General features: G+C 42.4%; 1 protein-coding gene and 1 long non-coding RNA gene across 2 annotated transcripts; both read left to right on the forward strand.

Moving 5' to 3' along the window:
* Positions 1 to 10,399: 10,399 nt before the first annotated feature.
* LOC118598088 lies at positions 10,400 to 10,909 on the forward strand. Its single transcript, XR_004947188.1, has 2 exons — positions 10,400 to 10,577; positions 10,665 to 10,909. It is a non-coding gene; the product is annotated as an uncharacterized LOC118598088 (long non-coding RNA).
* A 2,127-nt stretch (positions 10,910 to 13,036) lies between these two features.
* LOC112152891 (destrin) lies at positions 13,037 to 17,397 on the forward strand. The gene is made up of 4 exons (XM_024282743.2): positions 13,037 to 13,096; positions 16,371 to 16,651; positions 16,720 to 16,796; positions 16,873 to 17,397. Exons 1-4 carry the CDS (start codon positions 13,094 to 13,096, stop codon positions 16,977 to 16,979), a joined length of 468 nt encoding a protein of 155 aa, XP_024138511.1. The 5' UTR covers positions 13,037 to 13,093; the 3' UTR covers positions 16,980 to 17,397.
* The last annotated feature ends 3,972 nt before the right edge of the window (positions 17,398 to 21,369 follow it).

The raw sequence follows: 21,369 nt of genomic DNA on the forward strand, positions 1-21,369 counted from the left end.
GCAACAGAGGTTTTGTTGACCACGCCCACATTCCAAATGTGGTCTCGTCGTAAATGACATCAATACAGTTGATGTATTAAATCTTCACAACATTCTTGTAAAAACTATGCGACTGAGAGGGTAACAAGACTCTAGCTAGCTCATCACGCTAACTCCATAACTTGGAATTCCAACGTTTTGTCCAACGATGCTTGAGAAGTTAGGAGGTGTAAGATCGAAATCCCTAGAGGTTTAGATTTGTAGAAGCTACTAAGGTATTTTTGGGGAGGGCAAAAAGCTGACCTTTCTGAGGTCGAAGGTCAACAACCTTCAGTTGGTTGTAGATTTCATCTGTGAAGTTTCATGACAAACACATGAGCACAAGTTTCCCATATTGTGTGAAAATATGAAAATTGTCAAATTTCACACTTTGCCACAAAATTGCGTTCAAGCCGTACATCCTGTGGCCATCCCATAATAACTTCAGAACTTCCTTTGGAAGCTCCAGACACTAAAACACTGAGGTCCTCTCAGTCCAGGACTGCTGCAGGACAGAAACACGATCCAAGATGTTTTATTTCATAACAAAATGATTAGGTTGCACTGTGGTGTAGTGGTTAGCACTCTCGCCTCACAGTGAGAATGTGGCGGTTTGATTCCCAGCGGGTTCTTTTTGTGTGGAGTTAACATGTTCTCTCCGTTCTCCTCCAACAATCCAAACGCACGAATGCTAGATTCAGTGGAATCTAGTTTATCCCAGGTGTGAGTGAGTGAGTGAGTGAGTGTGCATGTGAATGTGTGTGTGAGTGTGCATGTGTGAGTGTGCATGTGAGTGTGCGTGCATGTGCATGTGTGAGTGTGCATGTGAGTGTGCGTGTGTGTGCGTGTGAGTGTGCGTGCGTGTGCATGTGATTGTGCGTGTGTGTGCATGTGAGTGTGCATGTGTGAGTGTGCATGTGAGTGTGCATGAGAGTGAGTGTGCACATAAGTGAGTGTGAGTTTACATGTGAGTGTGCGGGTGAGTTTGTAGGGTTGTGTGTGTGTGTGTGTGTGTACATGTGAGAGTGCATGTGAGTGTGTGACAGTGTGGCTCTGTGACAGTGCCAACCTGTTTGCGGTAAGCCCCGCCTACATCTAACAGTAGCTGGGATGGTGCCAAAAAACCCTGTGACCCAGAAATGGATTTTGAAGACGGATGGATGGATGGATGGATAGATGGATGGACAGATGGATGAATGGATGGATGGATGGACGGATGGATGGATGGATGGATGGACAGACGGACGGATGGATGGATGGATGGATGGATGGACGGATGGATGGATGATGGATGGATGGATGGATGGACAGACGGACGGATGGATGGATGGATGGATGAATGGATGGATGGATGGATGGACAGACGGACGGATGGATGGATGGATGGATGGATGGACGGATGGATGGATGGATGGATGGATGGATGGACGGATGATGAATGAATGAATGGATGAATGAATGGATGAACGGCCAGAATAATAAAAACAGCAGCAATAGTTCACACCGGTCCCTCCTCTTCACCTGTCTGCCCTGCAGTCGGTCCAAACTCAGGTGTTCATCGTCATCCTGACGTCACAGACAGAACCGATCTGAACTTTTCTGACTCCAGTCCAGTTTTTTTCCCATGTTGCATCTGGTCTTTGTGCAGAGCAGACGGCGGCTCCAGCGAGTCGAAGGTGAGCGGTTCTGCTTCCGCTGCAGGCGAGCGGCGGAGGCAGATTTGCATATTCACAGATCCACGCATACTAAATGAAGCAAAGGTGTAGAATTACATCTAAGCCACTTTGAGGCATGACAGGATTATTTCTGAGGTAAAAAAAACTTCCAAATGTGCCAATTTGACAAACGCTGATCATTTTCAGTGATTTAATCACAGCGGAGCCGCCGTGCCGGTCAGCGCCGTCACCACACGACCAATTAGAGTCCTGTTTCAGACAACTGCATCAAGGTGGAGGAGCGGGGGGCGGGGGGGAGCAGCAGAGGGAGATGGAGGGAGATCTAAGTGGGCGGCACACTTCTGCCTCGGGGAAGATTGGTGTCAAGAGCAGAGAACACACACGGCGGTTGGAGGATGTAATGAATGTGTGCGATGGTTCAGAAGAGAGACGGTCTGTATATGCGGACGCCGCTCTCACTCGAGCAGATTCAAACCAGGAGAGGAAGGAGCTCGTGGGAGGAAGAACAGACAGATCCAAACAGCCTCCATTCAGAATCCCTTAAAAGAACAAAATCATTTATGATTCATGGTCGCTCCACGCCAGGAGAAACAGAACGTCCCGGTCAGCGCCGACGCCGTCTTTGGTTGGAGAAACGAAACGTCTTCATAAATAAAAGCTGCGTTTCAAAGTGGATCTCAGGCTGTAACATTAACAACTATTAACCAGTTTACATTCAAACAGGACCCGGTTCCAGTGAGCAGACCGGACCGGACCGGTACGCTCCTTTCCATCCCGTTTCCATTATAAAATGGACCCATTAGGCCGGACCGGTTCGTATCATTTCTGGTCCCCCATTGGTTGTAGGTCCATAGAAAAATGGAACGGACCAATTAGGGCGGAGCTTCTGTCGTCACATGATGAAATCAGTTGATGGCACAGAAGTCTGTGGAGATTAATTAATTAATTCATTCATTCATTCATCCATTCATTCATCCATTCATCCATTCATTCATCCATTCATTCATTCCAGATGGTTCTCTGGTTCTCTAACAGTAAAGTATTAAAAAGATCATCTGCACTTTTTATCGTGAAAAACTGAGAAATTGTTGAGAGAAACTAAAAACTGAATCCAGAGAACACAAATAAACACAAAAGAAAACACATTTCTGTTAGCTAACACACATGCAGGAGTATTTGTTAAATGTGTGTGTCTTCACAGGTGTATGTGCAGCCAGAGGTGTGTGTGTGTTTACAGGTGTGTGTTTGTAGGTGTATGTGTGAATAGATGTATTTGTGTTTTTTCAAAAATGTGTGTGTTTAGATGAGTGCATGTGTGTATTGACTAAGTGTGTTGGTATTAAAGTGTGTTTATCTTTGAGTTTCCATAGATGTGTATGTTTCGTTGTGCATGTGTTAATTTTGTGTGTATTCCTCAGTTGTGTATCGGTGAACAGACAGGAGTCCTCATGTTTCCAGTCTCGTCTCCTCCTGGTTTGGTCAGATAAGCTCCTCCCTTCAGACCATCAGTCTGTTGAAACAGTCCTCACATTTGACCTTTGACCCTGACCTGTACATTCTTAACAGTGAAACTGATCATCTGTATTGATTCTGATATCAATTATCTGAGGAATGAACGATAATCTGGACTGAGAGGAACGTCCACCATGACCTTCATCCTCTTCATCATATTCCAACCTGGACTGAAGTCCGTCTTCACTGCGACCGGTGCTCATAGCCGTGCACGACTGATGTGCACGTTAGTCACGACAGGCTGATGCGTTCAAGGTCAGAGAGAGCGGCGCCGCAATAAGAGCTGAGTCATGTGACCTCCTCTGTTCTGAGCGCCGTGATCCCCCGTCACACCTGGCTGACATCCCGGCGCTCAGCGGGCCTTCACTGCCGCGGCGCCGGCGTGTTCCACACGAAGAGGTCTCCGAGTACAGTCGACGGTTCTGCAGAGACGGGCCGGAACCGGTCTGTGTGACAGAACGATAACAACAGAGCGGACTCTGATCACATGTGAGAAACAAACTTCACTGAATCCAGTCTGAACCGGAATTTAGAGGGAAACGTTTCAAGATGAATCCCAGATTCTTCCTCTGACATCAGTCCATCGGGATCTGATCAGGATCGGATCAGGATCTGATCAAGATCTGATCAGGATCGGATCAGGATCTGATCAGGATCTGATCAGGATCTCATCAGGATCTGATCAGGATCCGCCTCTGAACCCTCAGACTCATCATGACTGTGATGCGTTCACTGACACTCAGAGCTGCAGGACAACATCCTCAAACATCGATCAGTTTGTTCACAATCAATGTAAAAGCTAAAGTGGGAAATAAATCTTAAGTGTTTTATCTTCAAATGTTAATTTATTTCTCAAATTGACAAAAAAAAAATTAAAGTATTTAAACTTCAAATAACTTTTTATTGTTCTTTTAGGAATTGATAAAGAATGAAAAAAAATCATTAAATAGCATTAAATATTTTGTACAAAGAAAAATTGAATTGAATTTGTTTATTGTTATTTAGTTATAAAAAAAATTAAAAACACATAAAGGATAATAAAATATCCGAAATTAAGATTTACATTTATCTAGTTCAAATCATGTGATTTGAAAACACTGTTAAACATTACAATTTAATTAACTTAAATTATTTCTTCTAATATACAAATAAATTAATTAAAAATATTTTGAGGAAAAATACATTTATTTTAAATAAAAAATGTAATTTAATTATTTTTTTTTTGTCTTCAACAAAAAGAAAAATACTATGAAATTAAAATTGTATTATGACATTAGACATTAGAATATCAAAAACACACAAAACGGTTTTCAACAACACTAAAGATTGTTTATACTTATATTACAAAAAAAAAAAAAAATCGTAAATAAATAAGAAAAAAAAAAAAAAACGTTTTTCTATAAATTTTGTATCAGTCAATGTCTTTTGGGATTCATAAATTAACTTTAGTTTGAATTGAAATATATTCTTCTCTGAGAAAAGACCAGATGGTTCTCTGAAGGTAAAACCAGAACTTCTGGTTCTGGAGCAGAAAACGATCCAAACTAAGCAGCAGGTTTCCTGAAGCAGCTCCAGTCAGTCTGGATGTCTGCAGAAAAAGCTGAATTTGATGAGAGACGACAAAACGGTTTCAACGTTTTTTGCTTCAAATTTAGATCATTCTAGCCATCATCGCCGTGGAAACGCGTTCAATGACTTTACCTTGTTGTCAGTTAGTGAAATGGAAACCTGAAGCTCTGGACCTGTCGCCCGCAGCACGCCCATAGAAAATTCTCTCAATAGTTCCCTGAACGGTCTCACCTCCATCCCGTATCCTCCCGTCGGGACAGTCGGGACAGTCGGGACAGTCGGGACACAGCCGTCAGCGATAACAAGTATTTCACCAAGTAATGACCACAGATAGAACCACAAACTTTTGGCATTTACCAAGATTTTTAGGCTGTTTTGGAGTTTAGCTAATATTTCAGCTACATGCTAGCTGTTTTGGCTAACCCAAGTTTTTTTAGGCTGATTTGGCATTTAGCTAATATTTTAGCTGGTTATCAGCTTCAGTGTTTTTAGCTATTAATTTCAGCACCTTTAGTTGCTAAATTCAGCTTACAGCTTCTTTACCAGCTCAGTGGCCTTGTGGTAGAGTGTCCGCACTGAGATTGGAAGGTCGTGGGTTCAAATCCCGGCCGAGTCATACCAAAGACTCTAAAAATGGGACCCAGTGCCTCCCTGCTTGGCACTCAGCACTAAGGAGTTGGACTGGGGGGTTAAACCACCAAATGGTTCCCGAGCGCGGCTGTGTCTGCAGCTCACCGCTCCCCCAGGGGATGGGTCAAATGCGGAGAACAAATTTCACACACCTAGGTGCGTGACAAATAGTGGGACTTTAACTTTAACTTATCACAGGTAATGCTACATATCTAGTTCATAATTATGTTAAAAAGTTACAGTTTTAAAGTTTTAAACATGTAGTTTCATTGTTCAATAAAAGTTTATCCTGTTCCTCCTGCGATCTAAGGCGTGTTTTGGATTTTACCGTCTTCTGTGATTGAGTTTGACACTTGTTCTCCACGTTTGAGGTAAAACAATTGAAACTACTGTTTTTTAATGTGTGTTTAGAGTTTTCATTGGAGAAGATATACAGGAAGAAATAAACATTTTTTCTTTAGATTTCTGTTTTTATTCATGACTAGAAAACGCAGATGAAACAAAGCATTGCGGTGCTTCCCTAAAGGTACTTTTGCGTCTGTTTTCTGGGTTTCGGTCGGAGAGAAATGGGCTCGTCGGTGTTGGAGGTCTCAGACTCCTGGTTTGGTGTAATTAAAGTTTCATGAAGCAGCACTTCAGCCTTAAACAGCTTCTGTCTCCTTCCGTCTCTGGAGAGTCCCAGTTCCTCGTCGGAGCAGAAACTCATCAACCGTTTGGCTTTCCCGCCTCCAAACGCATCGTTTTGTTTGGCGTGTCCGGTGAGTCTTCACTGCATGTGTGTCCGTCTCTGGGAGTCTTTGGTGTTCGCTGTGATGTTTACAGAAGCTGAAGCTTCTAAAGCGTTTTCTGGATGGAAACAGTCTTTTGGGTCCACAGAGGACCGTCTGCAGAACATCTGTTGGTCCCGCCTTCTCCAGCGTGTTCTCGCCACGTTTGGAGTCGTTAGGCGGCGTGCGCGAGCCGCTCCGTGACGCTGATCAGAAGTGAGAGCTTTCTGATTGCTTCGGCCCTCTGTGGAATTATTAGCATGAGAGCGCACGCACACACACACTCCCCGCAGTAATGGAGCACTTCTCCTCCACATTACGTCCACGGCGACTAACAAACCGAGTCTTCCTCGTTTCCCGTCAGCGCTCAGATGTATGCAGATGAGGCGGAACGGCGGACCCGCCTCTCCTCCTGAAACCAGCAGGTTTGGATCTCGTTGGTTTGACTCTGAATGAATCCCGGTTCTGGTGGACACTCCGGATCCGTGGCTGCCTGCACATCTGATGGCAGACGCCCAAAGACCCAGCTTTCATCAAGCTCTGGTCCAACCGCTCTGAATAATGCATCACGCCGCCGCTCTCCTGGGAGTGTTTGTGAAGAACGTTCCATCATAACAAAGCTCCGAAAACACAGAATTTAAGAGTTGAGTGACAGCGCCTCACCCCAAAATAATTACTGTGAAATGGATTAAATGTCTCCGGGAAAATGGATCCAACCGCTGGAATCTCAGCAGGAAGAGGACGGATCTAAGAGCCTGAACACAGTTCTGTTCTCACGGGAACCATCGAGGATTATTCGGGTTTTAAGAGAAGCATTTTCATCTCTGTTAAACTGAAACGAGAAGAAAACAGTTTTCATTCACTGATTATTATTTTTAGTCTAGATTTTAATCTTTCTCACACAACAGTTTTAGCTCCAATGACATGAAGTCTGTTGTTCTTGGATCTGAGGTTCAACTATCGGACGAACTTAGGAGTGAGGAGTGAGAGTCTCCGGTAGTTGGAACAGACCCTCCAACCCCCCGTCTTGAGAAGGGGAACCATCCTTTATCACCGGTTCTGTTCATAGTCTTTATGGACAGAATCTCTAGAAGCAGCCAGGAACAGGAGAGGATCTGGTTTGGGGACCACAGGAGTTCCTCTCTGCTCTTTGCAGCTGATGTTGTCCTGTTGGCTTCAACGAGCCAGGACCTCCAGCATGCTTAAAGTCCTCGTCAGGGGGAGGAGTTTAAATGTCTTGGGGTCATGAATGAGGGAAGATCAAAGCATAAGATCGACAGGCGGATTGGAGCGGCGTCCGCCGTCATGCGGTCGCTGCACCGGTCCGTTGTGGTGAAGAGAGAGCTGAGCCAGAATGCAAAGCTCTCGATTTACCGGTCGATCTTCGTCCCAGTACTCACCTATGGTCATGAGCTCTGGGTCGTGACCCAAAGAACAAGATCCCGACTACAAGTGGCTGGAATGAGTTTCCTCTGGAGGGTGTCTGGACACTTCCTTAGAGGAGCTCGGTCACCAGGAGGAGCCACAGCTGCAGGATGCGGCGATGCTGCTTCCACTCGCAGCTTCAGCCTCAACATCCTCAGCAATCTGTCCTCATTATTTCCATTTTTGCCTTCCTGTCATATTAATTTATCTCCGTTCAGATGCTGCTGTGCAGAAAGAATGGAACCCCCCCTCCGCTATAAAATGTAATTTGCCTCCTGTGAAGCACCTTTAGGGAAAACTAATTTGTGCTTTCCGATGAAAGCCTGAGGACCAAAACAGATCCTTTAGTGGTTTCAGGAATGAGATCCAGGTCACACACTGACCCCTGATCGGGGGGGGGGTCATTCCTCATCTGCACTGATGATAAACTATCTGATCAATGAAATCATGGACATTTACAGATATTAAGTTACTTTTCCTCTGAAGGAGTGAAAACTAAAAACTAAACAAATTGGTTTTATGGTTGGAGCCCAAAACGTCTGCAGGTGAGATTCTCACATTTGTAGATATTTGATATCAGACATGTGCATGAACCTAAACGTGCACATCTTTGTGCTTCAGGAGAGCACTTCTACACTGAAATGTCTTTACGGTGCGTCTGATAATTGTCTGATTGCTTAGTAAACATTCACATGAATGAGAAAGTCTTCAAGTATCAACATTTTAAGATTAGCAACAAGCTTTGAAAAATATTCATGGATATGTTTTCATCTTTTACAGTGATTTAAAAAATATTGGAGTTTAGCTAATATTTTAGCAACATGCTAACGTTTTTGGCTAATTTGTTATCTACGGGTTTTTTAGACAAATTTAGAGTTTAGCTTCCATTTAGCAACATGCTAACATTTTAGGCTACTTTAGTTTATTGAGGAATTTTAGGTTACTTTGGATTTTAGCTAATATTTAGGCAACAAGCTAGCTTTCTTTTGGCTAATTTGGCATCTAATGAGGTTTTTTTTGCTACTTTGGAGTCTACCAAATATTTTAGCAACATGCTAACATTTTTTGCTAATTTGTTTTCTACTTTTTTAAAGGCTAATTCAGAGCTTAGCATATATTTACTGAAGAATTTTAGGTTAATTTGGAGTTTAGCTCATATTTTAGCAACATGCTAACGTTTTTGGTTAATTTGTGATCTACTGGGGTTTTTTAGTCTAATTGTTTTAGCAACATGCTAACGTATTTAGCTAATTTAGTTGACTGAGGAATTTTAGGCTATTTTGAAGCTTAACTAGTATTTAAGCAACGCGCTAGCTTTTTTTGGGGTAATTTGGAGTTTAGCTAATATTTAAGCAACAATATTTTTGTAAAAATTAGCACGTATTACAAATTTTTGCAGTTTTACTACAAATTTTTCAGAAAGTTTGGTTAACTTCAGGGCTCTTTCGTAGTTTCACGAACTATGAACTTTCACAAAACGACTTTCACAAAATTTCCAGTCTTTTAGTAAACTTAACATTTCACAAACAGCTTTTTGATTTTCAGCAAATCCATTCAGAGATTAAAGTACATTTTGTCACAATTTTCAGCCAAATCCTTCAGCATCTTCAGTGATTACTGTCAGCAAAAAGCATTCACAGTAGCATCATCACAGATAAAGAATCTTTTCTAGTTTTCATCACATTTCATCCACTGGGGTTCACTAAAATATGCCACCAGTTCTCCGTTTCCCACTACAAAAGACTTCTAAACCGACACACACGAACAACCTCGAGCAATTATTCGTCCTTCAGACTTTTCACTCAGATTTTTGCTTGGATGACGTAACTGGATCATCTGTGCTGCGAATCTTTGACGAGTTCCAGGAGTTTTTGACTGTTAAGATCAAATGTCAGAAGATAACTGTTAATAACAAACACGTCCATAAACACAAAGTTGTGCACAGCTGTTAAGAAAAAAGGGAAAAATGAATAAAAAAAAAGAAAGGAAGTTGGGTACTCTGATCCGACTGATGTTTTCTTTAACTGGATTTGATTTGATTTTTTTAATGCTGATACTGTCAGCTGCCATTAGCCTGCATTAGCTCAGTTAGCTGAGCTGTCTTTGTTTCATTTTCCTCCTTTGACAGACAACATTCACTTTGTTAATAAAGACAGAATAATAAGTTTAGCAAATTTATTATTTTAGGGATTTTTTTCTTTCATAAATGTTTTTTTAATAACTTATTTTTTCAAAAACGATTTGAATATTTTCTGTCGATCTATTTGAAGACTAGAAAATAAAAATGTTATGAAACTAATAATTCATAATAATTCAATAATTCGTTAGGTTATTCAATCCACTGCCCTTTTCCTTTTATTTATTTATAACTTTACGTTTTTTTAGTTCACTAAAATGATGTCATTTTATGTTATTTATTTTAAAATGTATGTTTTGTTTGTATTCTCTTATCGGCTGCCCATCCTTTATTACTGCTTTTCTTTTATGTTGCCTGTAGCGCCCTTTGTTTTGTAATTTTCAGAGTGACATGTAATGTTTAATTTCTTGAATAAAATAAATGAAACTCTTGACAAACATGAGCCTTTTTTACACCTAAGGAGTCTACTTCTTTTTTGGACTATTTTCTGATTCTAAAATGATCCGCTGGTGTTTTGTTTACTCGATCAGCTGTTGTCGCCTGGCAACCGCAGAATGTAGCCAGAGATGGCTGTTGTCTTCATTCAATTTTCAACACAGTTATGGTAACAAGATACATTTTCCATTTCGGGATAAATACATTTTTAAAAAGTTCTATTTATTGAAATTTAATAAATACACTTCTGTCATGGTGCCTCTGTCAGTCTCCTCCCCCTCTCCACTCTCCTCTCCTCTCCACCTGGCTGCTGATCATCCCCAGCTGCAACCACTCATCTCGTCTCCTCACCTGCCTACTTAAGGAGCTCCAGGACCTTCATTCCCCGCCAGTCCGTTGCCCCTGATGGTGCTTAGTTTGGTCACCTCGTTTATGCCACAGTCTTGCCACGTTTTTGTCAAGACTCTGACTAACGCCTTTCTCACTCACCCTCAGGAATATCCTACCACGAGTGGTTGCGTGTTTTCGTCCTGCGTCCAGATCTCCAGTCGGATCTTCTCTCCACGGTCACACCACGAGCCTCTGCCTCTGCTCCACGTTCCCGAGTCCAAGACGGCCATCTCCCTCTCGGAGGACAAGATCGCCAACTACGCCTCCAACCTCTGCCTCCTGCTCGGAACCTGCTTCCTGTCCTGTTCAGGACCCCACCTCCTCGTCACACTATTAAACTCATTACCTACCAAGCTAATTCTCTGCTGTGTTTCTTCCGGGTTCCAGCGTCTGGGTCGCTACGTGTTCTGTAGTCATGACAACTTCAAAAGTTTGAATATCCAATATTTCTTGATTTGATGTAAATGTCTGACATATTTTTGACAGTTGATAGGAGAAATTTCATGCTAAAGTGTTTGTGGGCCAAGCTGCTGTTCTTACAGCTCCTGGCTCCTCAGGTGTTTCCCATCAGGTGTCTGATTAGCAGCAGGTCAGAGGCTCTGCTCCATAAATCCGGTCCGGACCGGTCCAGCATCCAGCTGGTGTTCCTGGCGGTTTTGAGGGAGGAGGCGGGTCTGCAGAACCTAAAGAAGGAAACAGTTTGCTGATTATTCCGATGTCGTCCTAATGACTGCACGGTGGATGCGTCACCATCTGGCTCACACGTCGGATGTAGCAACAACACACCGCTTGTTTCAGTGAGTCTGGAGTTTGTTCGAAGCAGAGCATGCTGGGTAACCGGGCGGTCCTCTGTCGTCGTGGAAACGTCTCAAGTGTTTGACCTGACGAATGACTCAGCAGAGACCTGGCGTCTCTGCGGCGTGGATGAAAGTGTTGCCAGATAGTAAACAAAAGTGCGCTCTGCGTTGCCAGGTTGTGGGTGAAATCCAGCGCTGCAGCTCCGCGCGGAGACTTATGCCGGCTGTAAACGTGAGCGCGTGTCATTCACAGAGTGGTGCTTGAACTAAATTGCCCCCTTGGTACCCACAATGCATCTGGAGCTGGCAGGAGAGTCCGTCTGTGTAATTAAACCTGATGATGCTTCGGCGTAACGCTCGGGCGGTTGATGGAGAGGGGCCCGTTTCCATGGTAACCGGGAGAGTGGACGACCGATGGGCTCTGAGACTCGCTGCCGGGCTGAACGTCGGCATCCAAACCGACTCGACTGACGGCGCGCCGACAGGTCCAGGTTCTTTATGGATAGAAACGGAACAGCTGAACTTTGGTGGAAACATCCCAACTGGAGTTAAACCAACAATTATCCTAAATTTGACCAAAAAACGTAAAGTTTTCCTAGTTTTTTGGGTCAAATATCCAAATCTCCTTCAATGAGAAAAGCTTTAGGAAAAGGTCGCCGCTCTGACTCACCTTTGACCTGAACAACGATTCTTCTTCTGTGGTAACAAATGTTAAACGTTCTGAATCATCGTCATTCTCTATTTTTTTTAGTGGAGATTCTGAACGTCTAAATCCAAACTTTAGCGACACAGATGTAAGATCTGCTTTGTCTCAACGTGAAACTACAAGTTCAAGCTACAAGCTAGCTTTTAGGATGACGTCACAGCAGCGACAGGCGTGTGAAGAGACAGAAAAACACATAAGAAGTGTTTTCAACGCTGTTAAAAACAAACGTTTTAACAAGTAACATTTTTCCTGTTTAACCCTTTAACTTCCGACTTCTTCAAACGACACAATTAACGTAGTTACAGTGGATTCTGAAGGTGACAAAAGGCGCAAATAATTCAAATTTCAACGTGTTCAATGGCCGCGTTTTGTCAGTGGAGCCCAAATAGTGTCTTAAAAATGTGTGCAGTGATGAATGAACGTGAATTTTGAACGCATTTCCGTAGACGTTTCATTGGAGATTCATTGGCGGTGTGATCGTAGCAGCCTTCAATTAACCCTTTAACCCCAGAGTTCATGTTCTTTGATATGCTGCAACTTTTCAACCGATCATTCCGGTAGATTGTGAAGGAGAAAAGCGGCGGTTTCCGTTAAAGGTTCAAAAGTTGCCGTGTGTTAAAGATTTTGTGTTTAAGCGTCAGCGGTGACGCCTCAGATAAGAAATGAACACGACGGCGAGACGAAAAGATTCACCAGTTTCATTATCCGATTTAATTAAAATGTCTTTAAAGCTAGTATAGAGTTAAAATAAAAAATATAGTTTTCTCCTGGTTTGATCTGAAAACATTTTAAATTAAATTCCACCTTAAAAACATTACAGTAACATTTCTGATGAGTCATTCCTGTTCGTCAGCAGCTGCTCTGAAACACCTGAACTACATAAATGCTTCACGCCATGTCTTCAGGGGGCGTGTCTTCTGCCAGAAGAGACTATAGCCCCGCCCCTTGTCCCCTAACCTGCCCTTCCATTTCCTGAAGAGTTCCTTAAAGCTTCAGTCGTTTCTTTTGCTGGCTTCACCTCCTTAAGCTCAATGGTGAGTGTTTTCCTCGTCGGATCATGAGAAGGAAATGACTTTATTTCACAGGAAACGTCCGGATTTCTCGAGCAGAATGTTGGATTCCAGTGAAGTGAATCCGCAGAAGGTTTGGTTTGTGCTCGGACTCGCTCCAGCAGAGCCGGTTGGACCCGTTCTTCGTGTGTAAACAGAAAAGGACTGAACTGTTGCGTTCTGGCGGGAGAATCCACTCTCAGTATTTGTGAATGAACCGGGCGGATCAGAAACTCCAGTGGATCTCAAAGGAAAGCGTTCCACTTCATACATGAGTGAATTCATTAAGGGATTTAAGGAAGAAATATTTGGATTGTTAAATGTGTCTTGGTGTATAAATAAATGTATTAAATCAGTTTTTTGCTTTTATTTTTCAACAAATTGATTTTGTTTTGTGTTCATTTTACTCAGTATAAATAGAGATAATTATGTTTCATTGAATAAGAACGAAGAGATTTGGACTTGATGAGCTTTGAGCTTCATCTAAAGTCCTTTTTCTAACTCTGGACGTCTTTTGTTACATTGAGATCGTTTGTGGGATAATTAGCATACTTTCTTTTTATTTATTTGTTTTTTGTTTTTCGTAAACACTCTAAGCTGCTTTTTCTCAATCAATGAAGAGTTAATAAAAGCAACTCTTGAATATATTCTGTAATTCTGCTTGAATGGAAAATGAATCACATCAGTAAAGAAATATTCAAACTAATCTGATTCGTAACATCTGGAGTTAATTGAGCTTTTTTGTGTTTTTCTTAGTGATAATTGGCTATCAGCACCACCGACTTCCGCGTTTGGTTCATGACCGCTCAATCATTCCTGGTTGGGGGGGGGGTGTACCATTTGGAGTGTTTGGACTCTAAAAGATGTTTTTGGAGCTACCAAGAGTCACTATAAAGGATGTTAGGCACATTGTTCGTCTTTCTAGAAAAATACTCCAAAATAAAAATGCAAAAAGGATTTCAATTGTATCTGTCGTCCTACATAGCAAACTTCTAAGGTAACTTGCTAATGTTGCTAATGCTAATGTACGACCAGCTCAAAAGCCGATGGACATTCATGTTTAGGTGCATTCACGTGTTGTTACTGGCTGCAGGTATTTAATGTTAAAGTCCCGTTAGCTTTCACGCGGTTAGCTTAACAGCAGTTGTAGCCGCTATCAGGAACCGTTTGGTGAATCAAACGTGATCGTAAACTTGACCTTTTCTCCGGGTTTGGTCCCCATGAAAAAAGTTCCGTCCAGGCTGGACGTATTTTGAAAAGAATTACCTGTCAATACCTTTTCATTTGGGCTAATGCTAACTAGCATGAAAGCATAGACTGTAAAAATTAATGGACAAAGCAAGCACCGAGGTCCCCCATTGGAAATGCATTACTTCCTCTCCTCGCGAAAGTAGGCCGCCGCTTTCCCCGTCAATTCCTGAAATGGTTACCGCCATTTGCAAACAATCTCCAGCGATTGGTCCGAGTCATAGCTGAGTCATCGAATCTACAGGAAGTACTGTCGCCAATCAGGAGTAAGATTATTGCAACCGTCTGCCTCTTTCCACGCCTTTACCATGGGACCGCGGATGTAAACGCTGGCTCGAGACGACCGTGAAGCTGGCTTCCGAATTTTCCGAACAGGACCTGTTTTTAGGTGGTCTGAGTTCGAAAAATACAGTGGAACGCTCTCGCTGTGAATCGGAAGCCAACTTCATCGTCGTCGCCTCGAGAGAATTGTACAAGTCATTGCTGAAGCCGAGGGAGAACCATTCCAACAGTTGATTCTGTCAGCGGTCCTTTTGGATTTACTTACATTTATTCCTTTTTGTCGAGATAAAAGGAGCATTTGGGTGACGCTGTGCCCGAACTGCGCGCGGCCCCCTCGCGCGAGCCACAGCGTTACTTCACATGCAGGTTTACAGTCTGATCAGATGCACGTGAGAAGCGCGTTCAGCGGTATTTAAAATAAATAACCATCCTAACAAGTGAACAGCTGGATCTTTTTTCTGTTTGAAAATACGAGTGAAAAGTGAAAAATGAACATTAAACAAAGAAAAAAGTCCAAAGCACATAACCTCAGAGTGAAATCTATTTCTACAGAGTAAATCCTCATCTAAAAATGTGGAGAGCATGGGTCTCTTGTTGTTTTAAACTGCTGCATCGGTACATTCCATTGAGGAAAACAACAGTAGAACAATGACTGGTAGGTACATTGTTGAATTGTAAAGTAGGTGTTAAAGGTCTTTTGACGGAGCCATTGATGAAGTCTGCTCCCATTGGCTACCCGTCATCTGTCACTCAAACCCCCCAGACGGTCGACGTCAGACCCACAAACGCTTATTGAGCCATCTGATTGGTCAATTTATAACTCTAATAACTTGTGATAATGGAAAAAAATCTTTGAAAAAAAATTAGGATTAGAAAAAAGAAGTTAAGCAGAAAGCAGCAGAGGAAGAATGATTATTCTGAGATATAAAATGACTGAGAAATAACTGTCTGTTTCTCAATGTAAGTCAATGGGACTTTGGCCTTTTTGCAACCCAGTGGTACTTCCTATATGGAACACGGAAGTAGGGGGGCTTGCTTCGTCCAGTTATTTTATATACAGTCTATGCATGAAAGACACGTCTTATTATTGTTGTCTTTATCTTTATGAACTAAACAAACTGCCTTTTTGGATGTAATTATGAAAATACATTAATACAAGCTAACTATGTAAGGAATAACAAAAATAGGACAATACCAAGAACTGTATATTGAGATTTGCCAAGTTGATAAAAACAGTTAACACAAACTGAGAATACATCACACAGCTCCGTGCATGGAGTCCATTGCTTTGTGGATAAACTGAATCAAACTGATCCAAATGTAAAGTAATCCAAAGCTTAAAAAAAAGCTGGGATCTGGTTATCTGACGAGCTTCAGCAGTATTTGTCATGTATAGGGAAGTATCATCAGCATAGAAATGACCGTTTATGCCGGTCCTTCTGATTTTGATTCAAACATGAAGAGAATAATAGAACCAGTCTTGGAGCCCTGAGGAACACCACACCAGTCTCTCTTTCATGAAAACAAGAATTAGATAAATGAGGCGAGATTAAAGAGCTTAAAGCTTATCGGAAGATTGACAAGCAACAAAATGACAAAATAATCTTTATCTCCTGATTGGTATTGAGATGAATGTGGAATTCAGTACTGAAAGTAATACTCAGAAATACTTTTTACACACGGGACCTTTGAATTTTCACCTCTTAACTTTGGTTTCTCGTCTTTCCAGGCGGTGAAAATGACTTCAGTGGCTAAAAACATGATCGGGGAAATCTATTGTCGGGACAACGACGGCGACCCGAGCGAGCGCCTGAGATTTGTCGTGCTTGGATACATAAACGGCCAAATCGATGTGACGGTGGTCTTCAGACAGACGGAGCTGGACGGGAAAGACGTCTTCACGTTTTTCCAGAGTCTCCTGGACCCTAAACGAGCGCGCTTCATTCTGTACGACTGTCACTTCCAGACCGCTGACTCCAGCAGGAGGCAGGAGCTGCTTCTGGTGACATGGTGGGTAGTGTCTTGATCTGAGCGTGATCCCTGAGGATCACCTGACTGATCCCCTGTCTGCATGTCAGGATCCCCAAATCGGCTCCGTCCGAAGAGCTGTCGGCGTGCATGATACTGAGGAAGCCGTTTCAGCAGCTGCTGCCAGGTTCAGGTTCAACCGGATTCTTCACCGCTCATCACATGGATCCAAACATCTCACCCTCGTCTCGTGTCTTTGACAGGTATCAGACTAGAATTCCAGCTGAAGGAACCCGTCTCCAGGAAGTACATTGGACAACAGCTGGGAAGAGATGTGATCCGAATCGAAGACAAAGACGTTTCTGCCTAAAATGAAACACGGACTGTCTTTTAAACTGTCTCCAAACAAAAAAATATTAATCCTGCAGATTTTTTTTTTTTTTTTAAATCTTGGCTTCGTTGGCATCATCGGATATTATCTGTAACCATGGAGTCTTGAAGAAAGTCCTTCTAAAACCAGAGTCTGGTTTGGGGTAATCTAGAATGAAATCTGCTTCAGGTTCTGTTTCCCTCATTTTCAAAAATTTCAGTTTTTTTCACTTTTGTTTTTGTTTATAATTAGTTTGGTTTTCTATGTTTTCCTCATTCTCCTGTGTTAAGCTCAACTTCTCTGGTTTCTAAATTGTATTAAATAATTTATTAAATAAATAAAGTTTCTGTTCACCGACACTTTAATATTCTGCTTTTGATTCAGAAACAAAATATTTCCAGGAAAGCAGAAAGATCTGAGATAGGGCTGTATATTGGTAAGAGAGATACGATACGTATCAAGATACTCGTATCATGATGTGATACGTATCGTGATACTCGTGTCACGATGTGATACGTATCGTGATACTCGTGTCACAATATGATACGTATCGTGATACTCGTGTCACGATGTGATAGATATCGAGATACTCGTGTCACGATATGATACGTATCGGGATACTCGTGTCACGATGTGATACGTATCGGGATACTCGTGTCACGATATGATACGTATCGGGATACTCGTGTCACTATGTGATACGTATCGTGATACTCGTGTCACGATATGATACGTATCGAGATACTCTTGTCACGATGTTATACGTATCAGGATACTCATGTCACGATGTGATACGTATCGGGATACTCGTGTCACGATATGATACGTATCCTGATACTCATGTCATAATACGATACGTATCATGATACTCGTGTCATGATATGATACGTATCGTAATACTCGTGTCATGATACATGTCATGATACTCGTGTCATGATATGATACGTATCTTGCTACACCTCAAGACAGGACCAGAGACAATATTTCACTCTTGTTTTACAGAGTATGACTCAGAAAAAACATTGTCAGAATAATAATGCACCTCTCACATATTTAAACTGTGAAATACATTTGATTTAACGACCACAGCATAACACAATGTCACTGGATCTCTCTGGTTTCTCTTTCCCATTCCTCACTGGAGGAGCAGGAGAGATTCCAGGTGGATCGTCTGTTCTCCTGTTTTTGGCTGTGGACCCTGCCTCTGGCTCGACTCGTGGCCACACCTGTCCCAGCTCCAATAATCTTTTTTTTAGGAGTTTGTCTTGACCGAGAAGGAGGCTCTGAGGGCGGGACGTCCAGTTTAGTTCAGTTTACTGGTGTGAAGCCCGCTGAGAGAACCAAGTTGGAATATTGAACGATTCTCAGAGCTTTATCAGGACGTCCTTCTTATTGTCCTTTTATCATTTTTGTTGTTCCGCGTTCAGGTTTAGTTTTTTATCGTTGTTGATTTTGGATCTTTCAGGACCGGATCCTGATTGACGGCTCGGGTCCAACAGGGGAACTGCTCATCAGTACATGATAAACAACTCTCAGCCCAGATGCTGGTTATGAAATGGAAATTGTATGATTGTAGAGGACGTTTTCATTCATAAATCGCTGGTTTCTCAGGTGCATGCTGGGACGTGTCGTCCCCCAGAAGTCTGTTTGCAAACAGGATGTTCAGTGGGAGGGAGGAGCCGGCGGTTAATGCAGCAGAGGAGCTCCTCGCCGGAGGAGTGGACGCTGCTGCAGAGCGAGAGCGTCTCACACTCGGAGAGACAAGGCGGTATTGGATTTCCAGTCGTTTATATTCAGCAGGGGTTTGCATGGTCTCTATGCTACAGTACAGCACGAGCGCACACACACACACACACACACACACCCACACACACCCCCACACACACACACACACACACACCCACATACACACACACACACCGACACACAACCGTCAGAAGTTATTGTTGTTTCTGCAGCGGCTTCTGCAGAATTAAAGGTTTTGATTTGGTTTGCAGACACAGCTGGTGGTAAAAACAATAAAGCAGCAGATGCAGAGCGAGCTGATGGATGCAGAATGAAGGAAACTTCAGCTTCAGCTTCAGCTGCTTCAGGTTGATCCCTGATGAAACTAATATTCAGCTCCTCCACAACTGTCACGTCTGACTCACAGCTGATCCATTTGTTGTCTGTTGGAGAGATTTTAATCGTCTCTGTGGAAACTAGGAAGTGGACTTCACCGTGTTCACATTCGGTTTGTTCATCTGAAACGGACCAGAACTTCTTTCCCTGTTGGTCCAGACCAAATGTTCTGAAACCCTCTGGGTCTGCCTCTAAACGGAGTTTAGTTCACTTTCAGAGTGACGTGAAAATAAACGGATCCAGTTCACAATCTCATCTTCCTTTTTGGAACCAATGAGCTTCCGTAGACGGAATTCAGAATGAAGAGGAAAAGAAGAAGAAGAAGGTTTGAAAAAGCTGCTGTTGATATTTAAAATGAAATCAACACACACAAACAAACACACACCCACAATCACACACATGATCACAAACACACACATCTATACACCAACACATGTACATAAACATGAAGACATACAACACACACAAACATTTACTACACACAAACACAAGTACACATACAGACACACATGTATGAAACATGTCATAAAACTGTTCTCTACCATCTGAATTAGTGTGTGTTGTAGATCATTTCATTGTGATATTTTCCATAAATATTGTGTTTTTATTGATATATAAATAATTATTTGTGTTTTTGCAAATGTTTGTGTTGTTGTGCTCAGTTTTTGTGATTGTTTACATTTATATTCGACGTTTTTCAGCCTCATTTTTACTTTGTACTTCATTTTTCTTGTTTTTTCATGTGATCAATGATGTTTATCCAGAATCCAAACGTTCCTTCAGGATTCTCTGGATGAGGAGCCGATAGGATGAAGCTGCGTTGGATCTTCAGCTTCCAGAACAGAAACTTCCTTCTGAACTCTGAGCTTCATTCCTTCAGTCTAATCGTTCATCGTCAAACTGTTTCTGGATCTCTGATCTGATCCGTTTCCACAGAGGAGTGAAGAACCGGATCTCCTCTGATCCTCCTGGAAGAAGGAGGATCTCTGATGGAATCAGAGGATTCTGGACTCTGTGAAACCTCACTGAGCGATGAAGCAGCAGAGTTCAGTGCAGTCAGCTAAATGCTAATCACACGTCCAAACGGAAACTTCATTCATCAATCCTCTTTTCATTCCTTCGCCCTTCCTGCTCGCCCAGTGAACACGTCCTCTTTATCCTTCCTCGCTTCCCGGTTTTCCCGGCGCCGCTTCTCATCTCTTCCTTCACTCAGTCTTTCTTCTCGTGTCTTTTATCTGGTTTTCTTCATCGGTGCACGTTCTTATGAGACGAGGAATTTAGCTTTGATGTGGTGATGGAGGGAGGAGACAAAAACGACCAACAACCTCAGAGCGGCAAAAAGCAATCAAAACCTGGAAGTGAGGAAAACCGGACACTAAAACCAGACCAAGAACACGAGGAGGACTCAGTCAGGACGTCCTCAGAGAAGCAGAAGATCCAAAGAACGTCGAACCTCAGGTCAGAGGTCATGATCCAGCAGTCAGAAAGAGACCGCAGAGTGATGCCAGTTTCTCCACAGAACCTTCTGGAGGTTGAGGATGGTCCGGGGGGGGACCCAAGTCTGACAGCAGTAAAATGCTGCTAGCATCATAGCTAATAAAGGCTAACGTGTTAAGCTAACAATCCCAAGTGAAATGTTCTTTCCAAATCCATCACCAGGATGGAGTCTGCTGGATATAAGGACAGCTGCACTCAACCTCTGTTCTCTAACTTCCAGGTCCGCCGGAAAGTTGTGGAAGTCTGTAGATTTTTGACAACCGAAAGTAAAACAGCTACGAGCCGTGCTAACGCTAACACACCAACGACCGACCGTTTCAGAATCAAAGATGGGCGGGGCTTTTCTACTGGAGCTGCAGAACAATGATGACGTGAAACCTCTGGGACTTTCACCAGTTCACCAATCACAAAACTCAACTGTAATACCTTGTTTCAACCTGTAGGGGGCAGCACACAGATGGTGTTTGGCTATATTTTCAGGAATTAAACAAGTTTAATTTAAATTGTCAAAAATTTGGCAACAGACAGCACTTTTAAAACCTCATTTATAGAGGACAACAGACAAAAAAAAGTTGATTTAGGGTTTGGTTACCCTGTAAACTACAGGTAAAGATGAATTGAAGATGAAGATGCTGAAATTGATAACCAGCTAAAATATTAGATAAATACAAAATACGCCTAAAAACTGAAAAGAGCACAAGTTAGCCAAAATAGCTAGCATGTAGCTGAAATATTAGCTAAGCTCCAAAATAGAAAAAAACAAAAAATAGCC

Source organism: Oryzias melastigma, linkage group LG23 (assembly GCF_002922805.2).
Source record: "Oryzias melastigma strain HK-1 linkage group LG23, ASM292280v2, whole genome shotgun sequence".
NCBI lineage: Eukaryota > Metazoa > Chordata > Actinopteri > Beloniformes > Adrianichthyidae > Oryzias > Oryzias melastigma.